General features: G+C 60.9%; 1 protein-coding gene across 3 annotated transcripts; it reads left to right on the top strand.

Moving 5' to 3' along the window:
* The first annotated feature begins 231 nt into the window (after positions 1 to 231).
* On the top strand, positions 232 to 12930 carry CEP131 (centrosomal protein 131). Of its 3 annotated transcripts, none has more exons than XM_066332280.1 (27): positions 232 to 601; positions 2077 to 2269; positions 2884 to 2969; positions 3749 to 3863; positions 3972 to 4090; positions 4194 to 4307; positions 4403 to 4570; positions 4752 to 4869; positions 5637 to 5753; positions 6385 to 6553; positions 6686 to 6786; positions 6897 to 7079; positions 7415 to 7606; positions 7719 to 7856; positions 8120 to 8245; positions 8325 to 8441; positions 9324 to 9353; positions 9776 to 9878; positions 10102 to 10303; positions 10514 to 10621; positions 10728 to 10845; positions 10973 to 11047; positions 11131 to 11273; positions 11519 to 11696; positions 11796 to 11938; positions 12552 to 12612; positions 12700 to 12930. In XM_066332280.1, exons 2-27 carry the CDS (start codon positions 2099 to 2101, stop codon positions 12766 to 12768), a joined length of 3264 nt encoding a protein of 1087 aa, XP_066188377.1. In that variant the 5' UTR covers positions 232 to 601; positions 2077 to 2098; the 3' UTR covers positions 12769 to 12930. The 3 variants fall into 3 exon arrangements, with proteins under 3 accessions (XP_066188377.1, XP_066188378.1, XP_066188379.1); XM_066332282.1 differs by lacking the exon at positions 232 to 601 and adding an exon at positions 674 to 737 and having other exon boundaries at positions 7412 to 7606; XM_066332281.1 differs by lacking the exon at positions 9324 to 9353 and having other exon boundaries at positions 233 to 601.
* Positions 12931 to 16829: the final 3899 nt, after the last annotated feature.

Raw genomic sequence — 16829 nt, 5'->3', positions numbered from 1 at the left:
TATAGTCCCGTGGCCCCCAACAGCCCCGCAGCTTTCCCCCTGCCCCACTCTTCTCCCCCATAGCTCAGCCCCCCTAGTAGCCCCATGGTTCCCCCCTCTTCCTCACAGCTCCCCCCTGCCCCAGAACCCCCCAGTAGCTCCACATTCTCCCATGGCCCAAATAATCCAATGCCCCCCCCCCCCTACCCCATAGTTCCCCCTCCCCAACCCACCTACCCCCAGTAGCCCTATGAATCCCCTATCTTCCTCACAGCTCTCCCCACTCACAGCCCCCCCAGCAGCCCCAGTCTCCCTCTCGAGTCCCCAAAATCCCTATTTTCGCCCCAAAAATCCCATGGTGCCCCCGCCCACGTGGGCCAAGCCCCGCCCGTTTTCCCCGCCCTCCAAAGCCGCGCCTATTTCCACACTCCCGTCCCATTGGCTCGCACCCTCTAAAGCCCCGCCCCCTCAACTGACCACACCTCCCTCATCCATCCCCCCTTATTCCCGCCTCCCTCCTTACCCTCAGCCAATCGCGTCTCTTCTACCGCCCTTTCCTCCCTTCTCATTGGTCGCCCGCCGCCAGCCCCGCCCAATGGCTGTGGCCGGAGCGCGGCCCTAGGTGAGGGGCTGGGGGCATTTAATGGCGGCTGAGGGGGCTCCAGGGGAGCAAAGGCAGTTCCAGAGGGAGCGGGCACAGGGTCAGCTCCTCACTCTCAGCATCCCTCCCGGAGCGCGGGGGTCTCACCCGCGTGTGGGTGCGTGGACCCCATTACCGTGGTCGTGAGGGGTTGAGGTCTGGGGGTTTGGGGGGGCTTGGTGGGTTTGGGGCCTGGGGTCTGGGCTGGGGGTCTGCAGGGATCGGGAGTTGGGGGGTCCTGGAGGGATCTGGGTCATGAGGCCTGGAGATATGTGCTGAGGTCATGGAGGCTTGGGGCTGGGTTTTCCGGGGTCTTGGGGAGGGGTCTGGGGAGTCATGGGGGGCTTGGGTGCCCTGTGGCTCTTGGTGGGGCTGTGGAACTTGGGGGGGTTTGGGGATGGGTGGCCTCGGAGATCCTGGGGGCATCTAGGAACTGAGAGCTTGGCTTGGACCTATGGCTGGGGTCCTCGGCCTTGGGAGTGGGGGAATTTGGGGAGTCTGGGTTTGGGAGCTCAGAGGAAAGGTGTGGGTGATCCTGAGGGTCTCAGGGATTTGGGAGCTTCATGGCAGGGCTTGTCTCTGGGTCATAGGGAGGGTTGGGGCCATGGGGGCTTTAACGCTTGGGAGTCTGAGCTTCAGGGATTTGTGGGGCTGGGGGCTCAGGGTGCTGTGCTGGGCTTAGGCTCCTGAGCCCATTTTCCTGCCGTGAGCCCAGCGGTTTCCATGGGAGCTGTTTGTTTCCCCAGGCTGTGGAGCCCGAGGCATTGCCAAGGGCTGTGGTGGAGCCCTGAGAGGGAAAGCCAGGGCTGCCAGGGGAGAGGGTTTAGGGACAGTGTATAAATGTAAAGAAATAAAGCGATCTGGTCTTTCTCTGGATCAGCACCGGGGCTTGGAGAGTGCAGTGGGGAAAAGGTGGGAATGTGCTGCCTCGAGGTGGGAGAGACCCAGCTCTTCCTGTGCCCCCTGAGAGGGCACGGACACTTCTGAACAAACTCTTGGCAAGGATTGGGAGCTTGGCAGGGAGGATCCCTTGGGAGCTGCTCTGGTTCTTCAGCATCCCAGCCTGAAGGGGATGTGGGGTGAGCGGAACCTGCAGCCTACACAGATAGGACTATTCTGGGCCCGTGTGATCCTCTGGCAGCTGTGGGCTGTGTGGGGTGAAGGAGCAAGGGATGAGGAGCAGGGCTTTTCCATTCCTTTAGTCCTCTGCTGGAATTCCAGCCCATAAATGTGACAGCAGCTCATGGACAGCCGTAGGGTTGGAGGAAAACAGTGGGGAGTTCACCTGGAGCCTCTGCAGGGCTGTGCTTGGGGTTATTTGCCACGTGGCAATTTGTAGGAGGGTATTTTGTCCTCTTGGGAAGCAATTCCAACTCTGTGTGTCGGTGTTTGCCGGAACACCTGGTTCTAAGGCTGGATGCTCCACACCTTCCCCTCTCTCTGTGCTCTGCTTCCAGGGCTCTTTCCTCCTGCTCCAGCATGAAGAGCACCCGGAGCTGCTGCTCTGTCCAGAGCTCTGAGGTGGCAGACCTGATCCTGACGGGGCTCCCGGCACCGGTGTCGCGGCGCCCCGGCAGCGCCTCTCCTGCCAAGCTCATGGCACGCTCCGTGTCCGTGGCTGCCGATGGCAAGGCCAAGAGGAACGCCCCGGTGAGCCCCTGTCCTTCCCCCTCCTGTGCCTGGGGTATGGGATGGCTCCAGGCAGGTCCATGTCCCTCCCGCTGTGGTTTCCCGAGCACCAGCCTGGCTTTGTTGTGGCACCGCCCTCGGTGATCACTCCTTGATGCAGAAGTAGGGAGCATCGGGATTCTATCTTTTCCCTTCCTTGCCCTTCACCTCCCTGTGCCAATTTCCATCTGGAAACTCCCTATTTCCTGGTGTCTCCTGCTGGGATGTCAGGCCCAGCCTGCACCTCGTGGGGCACCCCCTGTTCCTGCCACACCGAGGGCTCCTGAGTGGGGGTTCCACAGAGGGAACAAGCCCCAGGTGCTTGCTGGGCTCCATCAGGATCCAGCAGCAGACAGTCTGAGCTTGGTGCTGAGTAATCCCTTGGCAGCATTCCCTTGTTCCCAGGAGCTTGTGCTAAGGAACATGTTCCTGCTGGCTCAGCAGCGCCCGAGCGAGGCGTCATTGCCCACTGCCTCAAGGAGAGCTTGGCAGCCCTGGGGGAGTGGGAACTCCATGTCCCACTGGGTGAGAGGGTGGGGGAGCCTGCCTGAGCTCCTCCTGAACCTGGCTGCTGGATTTATCCCTGCTCTCCGCAGGAAGATGCGGGATCCCGGGCCATGAACAACCTGCGCAGGTCCAACAGCACCACCCAGGTGAACCAGCGGGTGAACAGCTCACACAGGTACAGCCCCAGCCACGGACATGGGTCTGTCTGTCCTGTGGGTGGCACTGGGGGACACCCCACCCATGTGTCCAACCTCTCTGGTCCTCTGGGGGAAGGGGAGTCTTTCCAAAATACCCTAAGCTCTGTAGTGCACATCAGAAGTGAAAAACTAGCCCTGGAAAACCAAGGTCTGGCGTTTCGGTTATTTTTTTGAAGAGGACATCCCTTGTTTAGGGTTTCATAGGATCACAGAACAGCCTGACCTTAAAGTCCTATTCAAGATCACCTTCCATGAGACCAGGTTGCTCCAAGCCCCATGCAATTTGGCCTGGGCCTTCTCTGTCAGAGTAGTGCCCAGCTTCTGTGGGCAGCCTGTGCCAAGGCCTCAATACCATCACAGGGAAGAATTTCTATTTGGGGAAATGGAATATATTTCTGTGGTTGTGACAAAAAACATTCCGTTTGATTCCAACAGCCCTCATGGACCCTCCAGGCCATAACTGGGCTGTGTGAGGAGACAGAAGTTCTCTGTTTCCAGTGTCCTCTGAGTTGGGATTTTCCATTCTCCTGTTGGTCTGTGCCCATCCCTATCACCACACACCACCCTGGAACCCAAAGCTCTGTGTAAAAACAAGTCATTTGTAGATTTTGTGGCCATGTAGTGATTCTCCAGCCCCTTTCTCCCCTGTCACACTGGAGTATCCAAGTGCCCTCTATAGCCAGAGTGTGTCCTATGGCTGTGAGTTATCCCAGAACCCCTGTTCTCTCCTCTCTGCCTTCCCTGTGTGTGGATAAAGCTCGGAGCAGACAGAAGACTTCCTGGCGTTTTTTGAGGGTGATTCAGGAGGAAGGAAGAAATTGGCACCTCTGAGCAAAACCTCCCCAGAAAAGAAAACCACATGGAATATCCTGGTGAGGATGGCAGGCCGTGGGAGTGGGTGGGCCAGGTCGGCTCTGTGCTCCTGGTGGAGTTTGAGGAGATGGGTTTGGTGCTCTTATCCCATGCTGACTCCATGGCAGGATGACCAGCCCCGGGCATTCCCAGGACCCTCTGGCTCCCACAGCCTGGAGCCACCCTCGGGCATGAGGAGAAAGGAAGCCACAGTGCTCCTGGCTGCCAACTTCACTGCCAACAACAGGTAGGACAGAGGGTCCTGAGGGGGAGGGTGGGCAGAACTGCATGGAGAAAACAGCCAGGGAGGGAAGGTGCTGTTTCTGACACTCCTGGTCCCTCCACACAAGGAGCAACAAGGGCGCAATGGGCAACTGCGTCACCACCATGGTGCACAACAACTACTCCACTGCTGAGAAGGGCCCTGCTCCCAAGAGCTCCAACCAGGCTCCCAGTTCCCTCAAGTGAGTGTGGGGAATGTCCTGGCTCTGCAGCTGGGCTGGCCCTGGGGTCGTGTGTGGCGCAGGACAGGACTGAGTGGCTTCATCTTCTGTCCCAGCAATGTCGTCAAAGCGACCTCGAATGAGGACGGGGAAGGCAGCAGCAGCTTCGTGAAGTCTCAGAAGAATTTCTCCAGCAACAACATCATGACCCACAACAACAACAGCAGCAGCAGTGGCAGCAGTGTTCCCCGGAGGAGGGAGGTGACCGAGGAGGAGGCCGAGAGGTGAGTGAAGGGGCAGGAGGACAGTGCCAGGAGGTGTGAGGAGCTCCAGGGGATGTCCTGTGGGATTTCACCCTGGGGAAAGGCCACTCTGAGTGCACCTGCAGGTCCTGGTGCTGTGGGGAAACGGTCTGTGCTCTGCTGCACCCGGGGCAGTGCTGACCCTCCCTCCCTGTGCCCACAGGTTCATCCAGCAGGTGAACCTGGCTGCTGTCACCATCCAGCGCTGGTACCGGCGGCACTCCCAGCGGCACAGGACGGCGGCTGCGGCTCTGGGGCGCCTGATGGCTGCCAAGAGGGAGGTTGGTCCTGTCCCCTGCTCTGTAGCCCAGATCACCCAACACCCACATCCCACTGGCCACGCAGTTGGGGTCCCTTTAATCCCCAGACCTGGGCTGTGAGAGTCAAGGGAGGTCTGGCTTTGCGTCCAACCAGCCCCTCCTTGCTCCAGAGAGGTGGGGAAGGTCCCGTTCCCTCAGGGCTGTGCTGGCTGTGTCCAGGGATTAGCCTGGGCTGGGTTCCAGCAGGAGCTGAGGCCCAAAGCCTCAGCACCACACAGCTCCAGTTCCCCCAGCCCCCTGACTGGGGGCAGTCAGACACTGGCAGTAGCAGCACAAGTCTCCCTGCACTGCCATTGTCGGGACCAAACTGGTGGCCAGAGAAGGGATGCCCTTCTTGGCTCATCCTAATGAATCCCTAATGAGGTGGCTTGTTAGAGTGACAGGGTTTTGCAGCTATTTGTGTTTCTTTGTGTTCAATTATTTATCCCAGTAATGAAAAGCTCCACTGCTCTTGCGTGTGAGTCTATTTTTAAGCCTTGTCTCTTTGGTGGTTGCAGACCCAGATGATGATATAATAGTAATAATAATAATAATAATCATAATAGCGTTGTGGATCTCAAGAAAATGAGTTGCTCCAAAGTGGAGCTGTGCTGCAGGCTCCTCACCTACACAGAGGGGAGGATGGAAAGCCTGGATATAGGGTGAACCAAGTGTGGGTGCCCCTCACACTTCTCAGTGGTGGGTGCTGGAGAACTCTCAGTAACATTTCTGACCCTCCTCTCTGGAAGGAAAGGCAGCAGCGGATGGAGGAGGGGAATATCCTGGATTTGCAGGAGAGGAAGGACGAGGAACGCCGGAAGATCCGAGAGGAGAAGGCACGCCTGGCCCGGCACGCTGCCATCCAGGTAGGGCCAGGCCCAGGCCTGTGTGACACCATTTGTTGGCAGTGAGAGGCCTCATTGCATCTCCAGAGCCTTGGCGTGGGGCAGGATCAGAGCCAGCCTTGGAAATGGAGTGCTCCCTCCGGAGATGGAGGTGCCACAGAGTGGTTTCCTGCTGTGCTCCTGCCAAGCCTTGGCAGCTCATTCTGAGCTTGTGGAGACAGTGCTGGTTTCTGTGTAGTTCTCAGGAAAATGGTGACCACGTTGAGACAGGGAGACTAAGCTCCGTGGAATGGCCAAGGGTGTGTATGCCCTGGGAATGGGACCCTCCTCAGGAGCAGGGTCCCTCTGGAGAGGGCTGAGTACCACTCCATGTCCCTTGGCAGGAAGTAACACGTCATTGTCACCCTGCTCTTGCAGCTGGTGGTGCAGATGGGGTTGGCACAGGCTGCAGGAGTTGGCAGTAGATCTGGAGATGTTTTAAACCCCAAATTTTCTTTGCCCTAATTGGAATCATGTTCCATCGGGGAGGGGGGTTGAGGGGAGACACATCAGTGAGCAGCTGGAGGATGCAAAAACGCTGCCACATCCTTGCAAACACAGGCTTGTGCCTTCCCAAAACTTCAGGACATCGATGGCTGCTCTGTCCCCGCAGGAGCTGCAGCAGAAAAGGGCCCAAAAGGCCTTGGAGATGAAGCGCTCAGCAGAAGAGGTGGTGCTGGTGAAGGAGAGCAGGAGGGTGCCCAAGAAGAAGCCTGGTGCCAAACCTGCCTCAGCCAGGAACGTCAGCCCAGCAGGCAGCCTCACCAAAGCAAATAATGCTGGTGAGTCCCTCCGGTGTGTCCCCAGAGCTTTGGGAGTGAGGGGAAGGAGGGGTCAAGGAGCTGTTTGCTCTGAGGAGCTGCTTCCCAGGGGCTGGCTGGGGTGAGTGCCTGAGAACAGTCTGGTTCCTGCAGAGGCCAATTCCCCCTCGGCAGCCGGGGAGCTGGAAGGAAGCAGCCTGGGAGCTCTTGGCTCCGTGCCCTCGCTGGACCCCGGGGCAGAAGACAAGCTGCAGGTGGGTCTGGCTGTGCCTCCTGGAGGCCCAGCTGCTCTGCCAGGGCAACATCAGAGCCTTTGCTGGCTTCTGGGGAGACCCAGAAAACTCTCTGTCACCTTCTGCCTTAGGATGTGAGCTCCAGGGGGACAGGTAACGAGGACCTGGAGACAGCAGTGACTGCTGGCAGCAGGGCTCCCTCCAAGGTCACGCTCAATGAGCTGCTGGACACACTCCGGCTGCTGGAGGAGGAGCCAGAGCTGCTGCCCCCACCCAAACTCCTCAAGAAAGACAGATGTGCCTGGATGGACAGGGTGAGCTGGGGGATGAGACTGCTGTGTCCATCCTTGGACAGTGTCAGCTGCCTGGTGAGAAACAGGGTGCTGCCAGGAAAGGTGGTGGAGGAGCTTGGAGTGGGTGATAGACGAGTTTGGAGGAGTTTGCAGGTGGTAGAGGAATTGTTTGGTGCATTGAGGGCTTCTTGGACATTTGCAAGGAACAGCAGCAATGGTGGTGGGACAGGGTTTAGCCCAGAGGATCAGGCTGGTTACTGGGCTGCAGTGGGAGGACTGGGCTCCAGTGATGGAGAAAAGCCAGCACCTCTTCTCCCAAGCCTGGGTGCTCATTCACCACGGTGAATTCCCAGCAGGAGCCCAGCTCCAACTCCCTGACTGCTGATAACTTGGAGAAGTTTGGGAAGCTGAACCACCCACCAGGGGTCCCTGAGGACGGGGCTCTGCTCTCGGAGGCCAAGCTCCAAAGCATCATCAGTTTCCTGGATGAGATGGAGAAGTCAGAGCAGGAGAGGCCCAGGTCAGCTGCCTCAGCCACACAGCGGGAGGTGAGTCTGCCTGTGCTCTGGGAATCCATTCCTGGTGGGAATCATCCCCCATCTCCCTGTCCTCATTTTGTGTGGTTTTATCACCTTTTCACTGTTTTTTCTGCTGTGGCAGGGCTTCCTTTTGGAAGAGGAGCTGGCTCATGTGGAGCAGGTGTCGGCTGTTGCCACAGAGGTGACAAGCTCCATGATGAGACTGAAGCTGGAAGTGGAGGAGAAGAAGAGAGCCATCAGCCTGCTGCAGACTGCTCTGGTGTGTCAGCCTCACTTGTGGTTCTTGGGGCTATGAAGCACATGATCAGGACTATCCCTTGATTTTACAGCATCATGGAATTGCTTGGGTTGGAGGGGACCTGGGCTAAACTCCCTTCTCCTCTGTTCTGGGAGGGCTGGGTGCTCCTGCTGGCAGGGGTGGGAGATGTGAGCACCTCCTTTAAAGGGCTTTCCTTTAGCTCTGTCCCTCATTTTCCTGGGCTGCTGGTGATTTCCATGTCGTGGCTGTTTGACTCCCCACAGACTCAGCAGCGGGAACTGACCGACCGACACGTCAAACAGACCGAGAAGGAGCTCAGCCACCAGCTCAGGCTGCAGAGGGAGCAGTATGAGGCAGCTATCCAGAGGCACCTGGCCTTCATTGACCAGGTAATCCCTCATCCCAACCCCTGCAGGCAGAGGCTGAGGTGGTTGCACCTGCCTGATGCTGGCTCCTCGCCCTGCCCAGCTCCTTGATGACAAGAAGGTGCTGAGTGAGAAGTGTGAGGCCGTGGTGGCAGAGCTGAAACAGGTGGACCACAAGTATGGCCAGAAGATCACCCAGATGCAGGAGCAGCACGAGCTGGTGAGGGGACAGGGAAGGTGGAGGGACACATGCATGCTGATTTTGCTCAAATGGGAGCACGAAAGTCTCTGTCACCTCTGTGGGACCTGGACATTCCAAGAAACTTTTCCCTGTGCGCAGAAGGTCCTTGTCACCACAGAGCTTTGTCCTGGCTCCCCAAAAGGCTTCTGTCTTCTGCTGCCCAGGGCCAAGAGTGTGGTACTGACCAAGGGACAGTGCAAGCTCCCAGGCTCTGCTTGGAAAGACCCTTCCCCAACACCTGGCACAGGGTGCCCAGAGCAGCTGTGGCTGCCCCTGCATCCCTGGAAGTGTCCAAGGGCAGGTTGGACAGAGCTTGGAGCAACCTGGGATAGTGGAATGTGTCCCTGGCCATGGCAGGGTTTGGAACTGGATGAGCTTTAGGTCCTTTCCAACCCATACCTTTCCATCATTCCATGATCCCGCTGAAGGCAGAGCTCTCCCAGGCTGGGGGTGACCAGGGTATGGTGCTGGCACAAACCCAGTGCCATGGAGGAATTTTGCTTCTCCTGTGGATGGAGACAGCTCAGCTCACCCTGTGCCAGGCCTGGCAAGAAGGCAGCACCACTGGGCTCATCCCAGCTCTGCCATCCCAATCCCTGCTTGTCCTTGACCTTGGGGCTGAGCTCATGGCTGGCCAGACCATGGGGGTTCCTTGGTCTCTGGAGCAGGCTCCAACCACACAGGCTCCTGGCCAGTCCCTTGGCTGGTGCCTGTCCTTGTCCCTTGTGCTGTCACCGCTCTCCCCCGTGGACTCCTGCCCAGCTCTGCCCTGCCCATGGCTCCCACAGACATGGCTGTGTGGATTTGCCTCTCCCCCACCATTCCCCTTCTCTCTCCATCCCCTCCTTTCTTTCTCCCCAGGTCTGGCGCACTTTGGGCCCCTTTTGTGAGGTAAATGTGGTCTTTGCTCTCTTTTGTGCCTTGCCCTCTCCTCTCGTGCCCTGCTCTGCTCTGGCCCTGCTCCAGCCCCTGCCAGAGGGTTTTCCATGGCAGGGAGAGGGAAGGCTGGAGAGGAAGGCACCATCACACAGGGACAGATGGGCTGCCCTGCATGCAGGGACCCTTGGCAGCCCTGAGTTCCCCATCCCTCTCTGTTTGGTGGCTCTCATGTCTTGGCAGTGAGCACTTTGCCAAGGGGTTAGAGGAGAAGGCACTGGGAGAGTGTGTGGCCAGTTCTCTGGGCTGGGAGAACACACATGGCCAGGGCTGTGCATGTTTCTGTGTGCAGCTCCACAGCTTCCTTGACAACAGCCCAAGTCCCAGGGTTTTTCTCTCCCAGCTTCTCTGAGGTTTTCGCTTTTGCTTCCAAACAGGAGATTAAGAAACTGAAGGAACTCATGAGCGCAACTGAGAAAGTCCGACGGGAGAAGTGGATTGAGGAGAAAACCAAAAAGATCAAAGAAATCACGGTGAAAGGTACGGGCAGGTTCCCTCAGCAGCAGCTGGAGCCGGGCCTGTGCCAGAGTGGTGCAGGAGAGACTGGGAAGAGCTGCTTGGTGTCGGCAGTGTTTGCTCCCTGTTTGTGGTGGAGCAGATGCCAGAGGGCAAAAAACCCCCTCTGTGCTCATCCCCCTGAGCTGGCTGAGGGCCCTGAGGTGGGATCCTGGCTGAGCCGTGCCCGTCCTTCCCACTGTGGCAGGGCTGGAGCCGGAGATCCAGAAGCTGGTGGCCAAGCACCGCGAGGACATCCGGCAGCTGAAGCTGCTGCACGAGGCCGAGCTGCTGCGGTCAGACGAGCGGGCGGCGCAGCACTACGGGCGGCAGGCGCAGGAGCTGCGGGGGCTGCTGGAGCGCCAGAAGGAGGAGCAGAGCCAGCGGGAGCGGGAGCTGGCCCGGCAGAGGTGTGTCACTCTGGGGGGCTCACGGCTCTGCGGTGTTGTGCTCATCGGGATCGCGATATTTGCAGCTCCATGGGGAGCAGCCTCTTTCTCTCCACCGGGCTCAGGCGGGCGATGCCGCTGAGCTGGGAGCGTACTCTGGCATCATGAAGGGCAGGGGGAGAAGAGGCTGAGTGCTCAAAGGCACATCCCTGGGGTATCTGTGTCCCACAGGTGTGAGCAGCAGCTGGAGCAGGAGGAGCAGGCACTGGAGCTGCAGCGGCGCCGGCTCTATGCCGAGGTGGCCGAGGAGAAGGAGCGGCTGAGCCAGCAGGCAGCCAGGTGAGCAGGCTGGGGCCTGGGGGCAGCCCTGGAGCCGTGGGCTCCCTGGGGCAAGCTCCCGTGGGCAGAGGTGCTGGTGTGGATGCTGGGAGCTGTGTCTGTGCAGGCAGCGAGCAGAGGCAGAGGAGCTGCGGCGGCAGCTGGAGGCCAACAGCTCGGCCCTCACCCGGACGCTGCGGGACGAGTACTCCAAGGAGAAGGAGGACCAGGAGAGGCGGCACCAGGTCTGGTTCCCCCTCACCTCCAGCCCTTTGGGTGCTGGCACCTCCAAGCCTCGGACCCCACAGGGACAGCCCCAGGCAGCACAGGAAGGTCCCAGGGCTGAGCTGTTGTTTTCCCTTCTCCTCACAGGCAGAACTGAAGGTGCTGAAGGACCAGCTGGAGCTGGAGAAGCAGACCTGGGAGGCCAACTATGTGAAGAAGGAGGTAATGGCAAGAGCTGTCCTCCAAAGGTGCCACCCATGAGCTGTGAGAGGAATTTGAGGCCACGTTTGCTGTCTCCATTCCAGGAAGCCTGGCTGCTCTCTCGGGAGCGGGAGCTGCGGGAGGAGATGAGGAAGGAGAGGGACAAAGAGATCGAGCTGGTGATCCAGCGCCTGGAGGCTGACACGTCCCTGGCCAAGGAGGAGTGCGAGAGGGCAGCAGAGAACAGGTGAGGGGGAAAGGGAGGAGGGAGGTTCCAGGTCCTCCAGGGGCTGGTCCCTTTTCCCTGTCCCCTGGGCATCTCTCCAGTGAGCTCTGGAGCACTGTTAGTGCAGGAAGGAGCAGCTCACAGGGACAAAGTTTACCTCTCACCTGAGGAAACAGCCCTGGATCTCTTGTGGGGCAGCTCTGCCCTTGCTGCTGTGGAGGAATGGGGCTGGGATGAGCCAGGCTGCCTGTCCTTCCTGCCCACAGGATCAAGAGGATCCGAGACAAGTACGAGGTGGAGCTGCAGGAGCTGGAGCGGTCGGAGAGGAAGCTGCAGGAGCGCTGCAATGAGCTCAAGGGGCGGCTGGCCGAGCTGGAAGGGGAGAGCATCCGGCTGCAGGGCCTGCTGAAGCACAAGGAGCAGGAGCTGGAGGAGATCCGCAAGGTGAGACACGAGCAGAGCCAGAGCCCTGCCTGGCCCGTGCCTGGATGTGCAGGAGCAGCTGTCCCAGGGGCACAGAGGCTGACTGAGGTGTTGTGGCAGGACTTTGCAGACAGGCTGGTGGGGACGGAGGAGGAGAGCGCACGGCTGAAGGCGGAGCTGGCGGAGCTGAGGGCCCGGCAGCACCTGGAGCTGGACAGGCTGCTGCGGGAGAAGGACCGGGAGCTGGAGGAGGTGCACAGGAGGTGAGGGAGCCCAGGTGTTGTGGGGCAGGAGCTCAGTGCTGCATCCTCAGGAACAGCTTCCAGCCCTGTCCGGGCAAACCGGGCAGAGGAGCCTTGCCTGACTGGCTGCAGCTCTGCCACCCTGAATCCTCTGTCCCTTGTCACTGCTTTGTGCCATCCTGTCCCCAGGGCTGCTCTTGTGCCTGCATGGAGGACAGGAGTGCCAGGAGAGGCCAGTGGAGCACAGCTCTGTGTTCCTCCCTGGCAGGAGCCCTGGCCAGGATTACTGTCACCTCCTGGGGGCTCTCCATGGCTCACACATGATACTTGTGGCTGCAGCCATGTGATCTCCAGAGGGGCAGGGCCCAGGGTCAGAGCACAGCCACAGAGGCTGAGGGCAGCTGGGACATCCCCAAAAATCTATGATAACTAAACCTTAGGAAGCTAATGTGCCCCTTTTCCTGTAGAGAATTCAGTCCACACTACACAGCAGCTACCAATAGCATAAAGGTTCTGCCAGTGTGTGCTAGCACACACGGGAGAGGGGCTGAGCTCCTGGGGCTGAATTCCCCCCTGGGGCAGGGCCCAGCCAGTGGTTGGCAGTGGGGTGCTCAGCCCCCCGTGTCCATGTCAGGGTGAAGGCGGCAGTGCTGAGGAAGGAGGAGAGCATGAGCAGCCTGCGGAAGCAGTACGAGGTGAGTGAGGGCTCCCTGGCCCTGCCCTGGCTGTGCCTGTGTGGGGCACTGCGAGCTCTCTCTCCCCTGTGCTGTGCTCCATTGCAGGCAGCCGTGCAGAGAGCCAACCTCCTGGAATCCCTGCTGGAGCAGCAGCGGCAGCTGGCTGCAGAGTGACCATCCTGCCGGGCAGGGAGCAGGGCTGGGGCCAGGGTCAGGCTCTCCCTTCCCTCTTCCTTGTTCACAGCCTGGTCCCAATGCCGTGGCCGTGCTGGAACACTTGGTGGCCTTTAGATGTTTGGGAGTTTTGTTCTGATAATAAATCTCTTCTGGTTTCTACAGCTGTTTCTGTACTTGTGCACACCAGTGCCAGGGCACGAGTGGCTCTTCCACGAGGTCTGTGGCCATTCCCACCTTCCCCACCCCATTCCTGCATCCCAAGATGCTCCCTTTGCTCTGAGGGTGCCCACCACCGCAATCTATGCCTTGTTTCCCATTCTAAACTGAAAGAGCCAGTAGGCTGCAGGGAGGCAGAGCCAGGGCAGGATGTGATCCCACAGCCTCTGCTACCTGCAGATTCCTCAACACCCCCTGACAGGGCCGGGAAATGCCTGGGCTGGGCCGGTGGCATCTGTTTCCTCTCGGCCGGGTGTGTGCGGCTGCTCTGGTCCCACCCTCGGAGCGGGGGCCGGCAGATGTTTTCTCAGCTGAGTCCTGGTGTTTCCCATCCGTCCTGCTGGTCCCTGCGCTGGGCTGGAGCCTCCCCCTACCCCATGGTAGCACTGTCAGGGCCCCCACGGTCACATGGAGCCACGGAGGGACCCTTTGTCACCCCAGGAAGCTGCACAGAGGCTCGGCCACTTCCCGACGCTGGCGTTTATCCCAGCGTGGGCTCCTGGCTGCAGCTCCCGGGGGCAGTGTGATCCCAAGGCAGCCCATATCCCTGCCCGTGCTTCGGCACTTGATTTGGGTGTTGTGGGGCACGAGCAGTTCCTCCAGCTCCGGGGCAGGGACACAGAGGGTGGCCGTGTCGCTCTCCGTTCCCCTCTCCCCACCGTGCCAGGCTGGAGAGCTCATCCCAGTGTGCCGGGAAAGGCCGGGCACGGCGCTTCTTCCGCTGTTGCTGCTTTTCCAAGGAGTTTCCTGAGCGCCGCTTCCGACCCCCGCCCAGCACAGCCTCCGCTGGGGCCACCCCGAGCCTGTCCCCGGCTCTGGGGAACCTGGCGTGGGACAAGGGGCTCAGCCCACTCCTCCCCGGCCAGGGGCTCTTGTCCGGTGCAGGACCCCGAGCCCCGTGCGGCATCTCCGCTGTGGGGTGAACACCCACCCGCGGCCCCGGGCTGTGCCCGCCCGTGCTCCCGCCGCTCCCGGGGCTCCGTGTGCCCCGGCATCTCCGCGGCCCCTCCCCAGCATCACCCGGCTAATTTCTAGGCCAGTGCCCGGTTCAGGCATGAATAAATCAGCGCCGTTGCATAACGGGGATGCGGATTTTCACCGGCTGGCTGCCCGTGCCTGTGCCGGCGCCCCTCGCCCGCAGCCCGGGGGTCCCGCGGGGCCGCGTGCCACGAGCGTGTCCCTGTCGCTTGTCGCCGTCCCCGTCCCTGCCGAGGCGCGGTAGGGCGGGCGCTCAGCCAGGCTGTGCGGCCGCTGCGGGCTCTGCCAAAGATGCCCGGTTACGGAGCCCCTGTCCCCCCCGGCCGCCCCGGGATTAGGCGGATGAGCGGAGCTGCCCCGGGCCGGGAAGGAGGTCAGCAGCACAGGGGGCTTTTGGCAGCCGCCGCGCGGGAATCGCGGCTCAATCTGCTGTCTGCCCGGGAGGGGATTAGCTGCAGCCCCAGACAAATCAGCCGAGAAGCCGGAGCAAGTGGCAGGATCCGAGCAGGGTAATCTCCCCTTGGGAAGGATCTGTAATCTCCCCTGCTAATTGGGGCGGCGGCAGCGGCACTGCCCCGACAGGGAGGGGATGTCAGGGGACCTGTGCCACCCCGTGCCTCTGCCGGGGTTGGACCAGCGCTGCCACAGCCCCGATCTCAGGGCTGCACCTGAGGGGCTCCCTGGGCCTTCGGGCCTCGATTCTCCTTTGGGATTTTCCCTTCTACAGCCACGTTGGAAATCTGTTGGGAAACAGGACAAGGGCAGGTGGTGGGCTTGGGTGACCATGACAGAGCTCATCCCTCCTCCTGGATGTGTCGGATGGGGCTACTGGGGGTGTCACCTGGGCACGGAGGTTGCTGGGGCATGGGGCTGCCGTGCATAGTGTCCCAGGTGAGCTGGGAATTCCTGGTCTTCCCAAGGAGGGCAGAGTGGCACAGCAGAGCTGGGCAGGCACACAGTCCATAACCCATCCCTATCCCAGTGTCATCCCCAGTCCATCTCTGTCCTTGTCTTCTTTCCCATCTCATCCTCAGTTCCATCCCCCCCAAGCCTAATTCTCATCCCCATCCTCATTTGCCTCCCTCTCTCCCAGACACAGGAGGGAAAGGACACAGGGCATTGGGGCTGCCACTTCCAACACGACATTGTGTGATTTGATCCCCTCCCGCTCACCGAAGCCCCCCTGCCCCTTCCCAGTGCCAGGAAGGCCTCAGCTCATCCTTGTCCCACCCACACTGGGGCCAGCTGAGTGTGCTGGGGGTGGCTGGGCCCGGTGGGTGCCCGCTGTGGGCTTGGCACAGCCGCCCACCCGCCTCCCACCCGGCTGTGACTCAGCCAGCGCCAGCTCAGCCACACCGGGAGTGGGGCTGGCCCTGCAAACCACCCCGGGGGCACGAGGCCACCCACTCCCGTGGACTATGGCTGGTCCAGAGGGCACCAACGGCAGCCTGAGAGACTCCAAATGCTGCTGGCACAGGCACTGTTCTGGGCCAGTGCCACCTTTGGCTGCTCTGAGGCCCAGGAAGGCTCGTGGAGAAGCTCAGGGTGTCCCACATGTTCATTTGCACATCCCATCGTGGCCATTTGCACATCCACAGAGGACCAGGGACCTGGGGGTGGGGGGACAATGGGAGCAATGGGGTGTCCATAAGCTGCACCCGATCTGGGAGTCTCCAAAATGAGGGATGGGACATCAGCAGTCACCTGCTACCCCTGGCAGAGGGACTGGGGGGGTCTTGTGGGACAGAGCTGCTCCAGAGCAGAGAAATGCGGAGGCAAGGGAGAAGGGAGAAACTGGCTCCAACGTGTTTATTCTCCCAGCAGCCGGTAATTTTTCCAGGCCTGTATCTATTTGTGGCAACGTGACATGTGCAGCGTGGTGCTGTTCTGTGCAGGCTTGAAGGCTTCTAAAAAATTAATCGTGTACGCAAAAAATTTGGCTTTAAATATTCAAACTGGCGGTGGGGATGTGCGAGCCCCGTGCTCAGAGCTGAGCCCAGCAAGGGGTGGGACAAGGGGGCTCCCAGGAATGGGATGGGACAGGATGGGATGGGACCATCCTGCCATGACCTGAAGGAAAGTCCAGCCTGGTTCCCAGGTGGGCTCGGTGACCAGTGGCACCCACAGCTTTGCCAGGGTCAGGCTGGGAGCTGCTGGAGGGTGTCGGTGAAGCTGTGGGATGTTCCCTGCCAAAGAATTAGGACTGTTGGGGTTTGGAGCATCCCGTGTTTGGAGGGCACACTGCCACGTGCTGGGGCTGTGGTGTCGAGCAGATGAGGCTGAGCCGTGGCCCCACATGGGGCAGCCCCCAGCCCAAGGGGACCCCACAGCATGGGCCTGGGGCTGCTGGGGGCTCTGCTCCCCCTCGGATGGGGTTGGGGGGCTGCAGGGTGAGGCTGTGCTGGGCCAGAGGTGGGGTGCAGAGTGTGTGTGTGTGAAGGGGTCTGGCGGAGGGGGCAGAGGTGCCCATCCCGTCCCTGTTTCCCGTTCCTGACCCCATTCCTTGTCGTGGGAAGCCGGCGGTGCCCGGGATAGGTCAACGCCGGAGCAGTTCCTTACTTGGGGGGTCCCAGTCCCCTCCCGGGGGGTCCCGTCCCCACTCTGGGGGGCGGCTGCCCCTCGGGGGTCCCGTTCCCGTCCTGGGGCCCCCCACGGCCCCCATCCATCCCGGCGGGACCGCGCGGGGGCGGCGGCGGCTCATCCCGGGGGGGGAGGACGCGGGTCCCGGTGCGGTCCCGGGGCTGCGGCTCCGCCACCTGCCGCCCCCGCCCGCCCGGTCCCGCTGCTCGGCGGCGGCGCGGCCCCTCCCCGGGGCACGGGCCGCGGGGCCGCGGGGCCGCCATGGAGGAGGAGCCGCCGCCGCC

The sequence above is a fragment of the Sylvia atricapilla genome, chromosome 18, assembly GCF_009819655.1.
Source record: "Sylvia atricapilla isolate bSylAtr1 chromosome 18, bSylAtr1.pri, whole genome shotgun sequence".
NCBI classification, from domain to species: Eukaryota; Metazoa; Chordata; class Aves; order Passeriformes; family Sylviidae; genus Sylvia; species Sylvia atricapilla.
The sequence above is the reverse complement of the archived record's forward strand: the minus strand, read 5'-3'. Positions and strand labels throughout refer to the sequence as shown.

Excerpts from the sequence above, each read along its gene's own strand:
- CEP131 (XM_066332282.1), top strand. The coding sequence starts at position 2,099 with ATGAAGAGCACCCGGAGCTGCTGCTCTGTCCAGAGCTCTGAGGTGGCA. Across the intron at positions 2,270-2,883 it reads AGGCCAAGAGGAACGCCCCG|GAAGATGCGGGATCCCGGGC; the intron begins GTGAGCCCCTGT and ends TGCTCTCCGCAG. Across the intron at positions 10,622-10,727 it reads CTGAGCCAGCAGGCAGCCAG|GCAGCGAGCAGAGGCAGAGG; the intron begins GTGAGCAGGCTG and ends GTGTCTGTGCAG.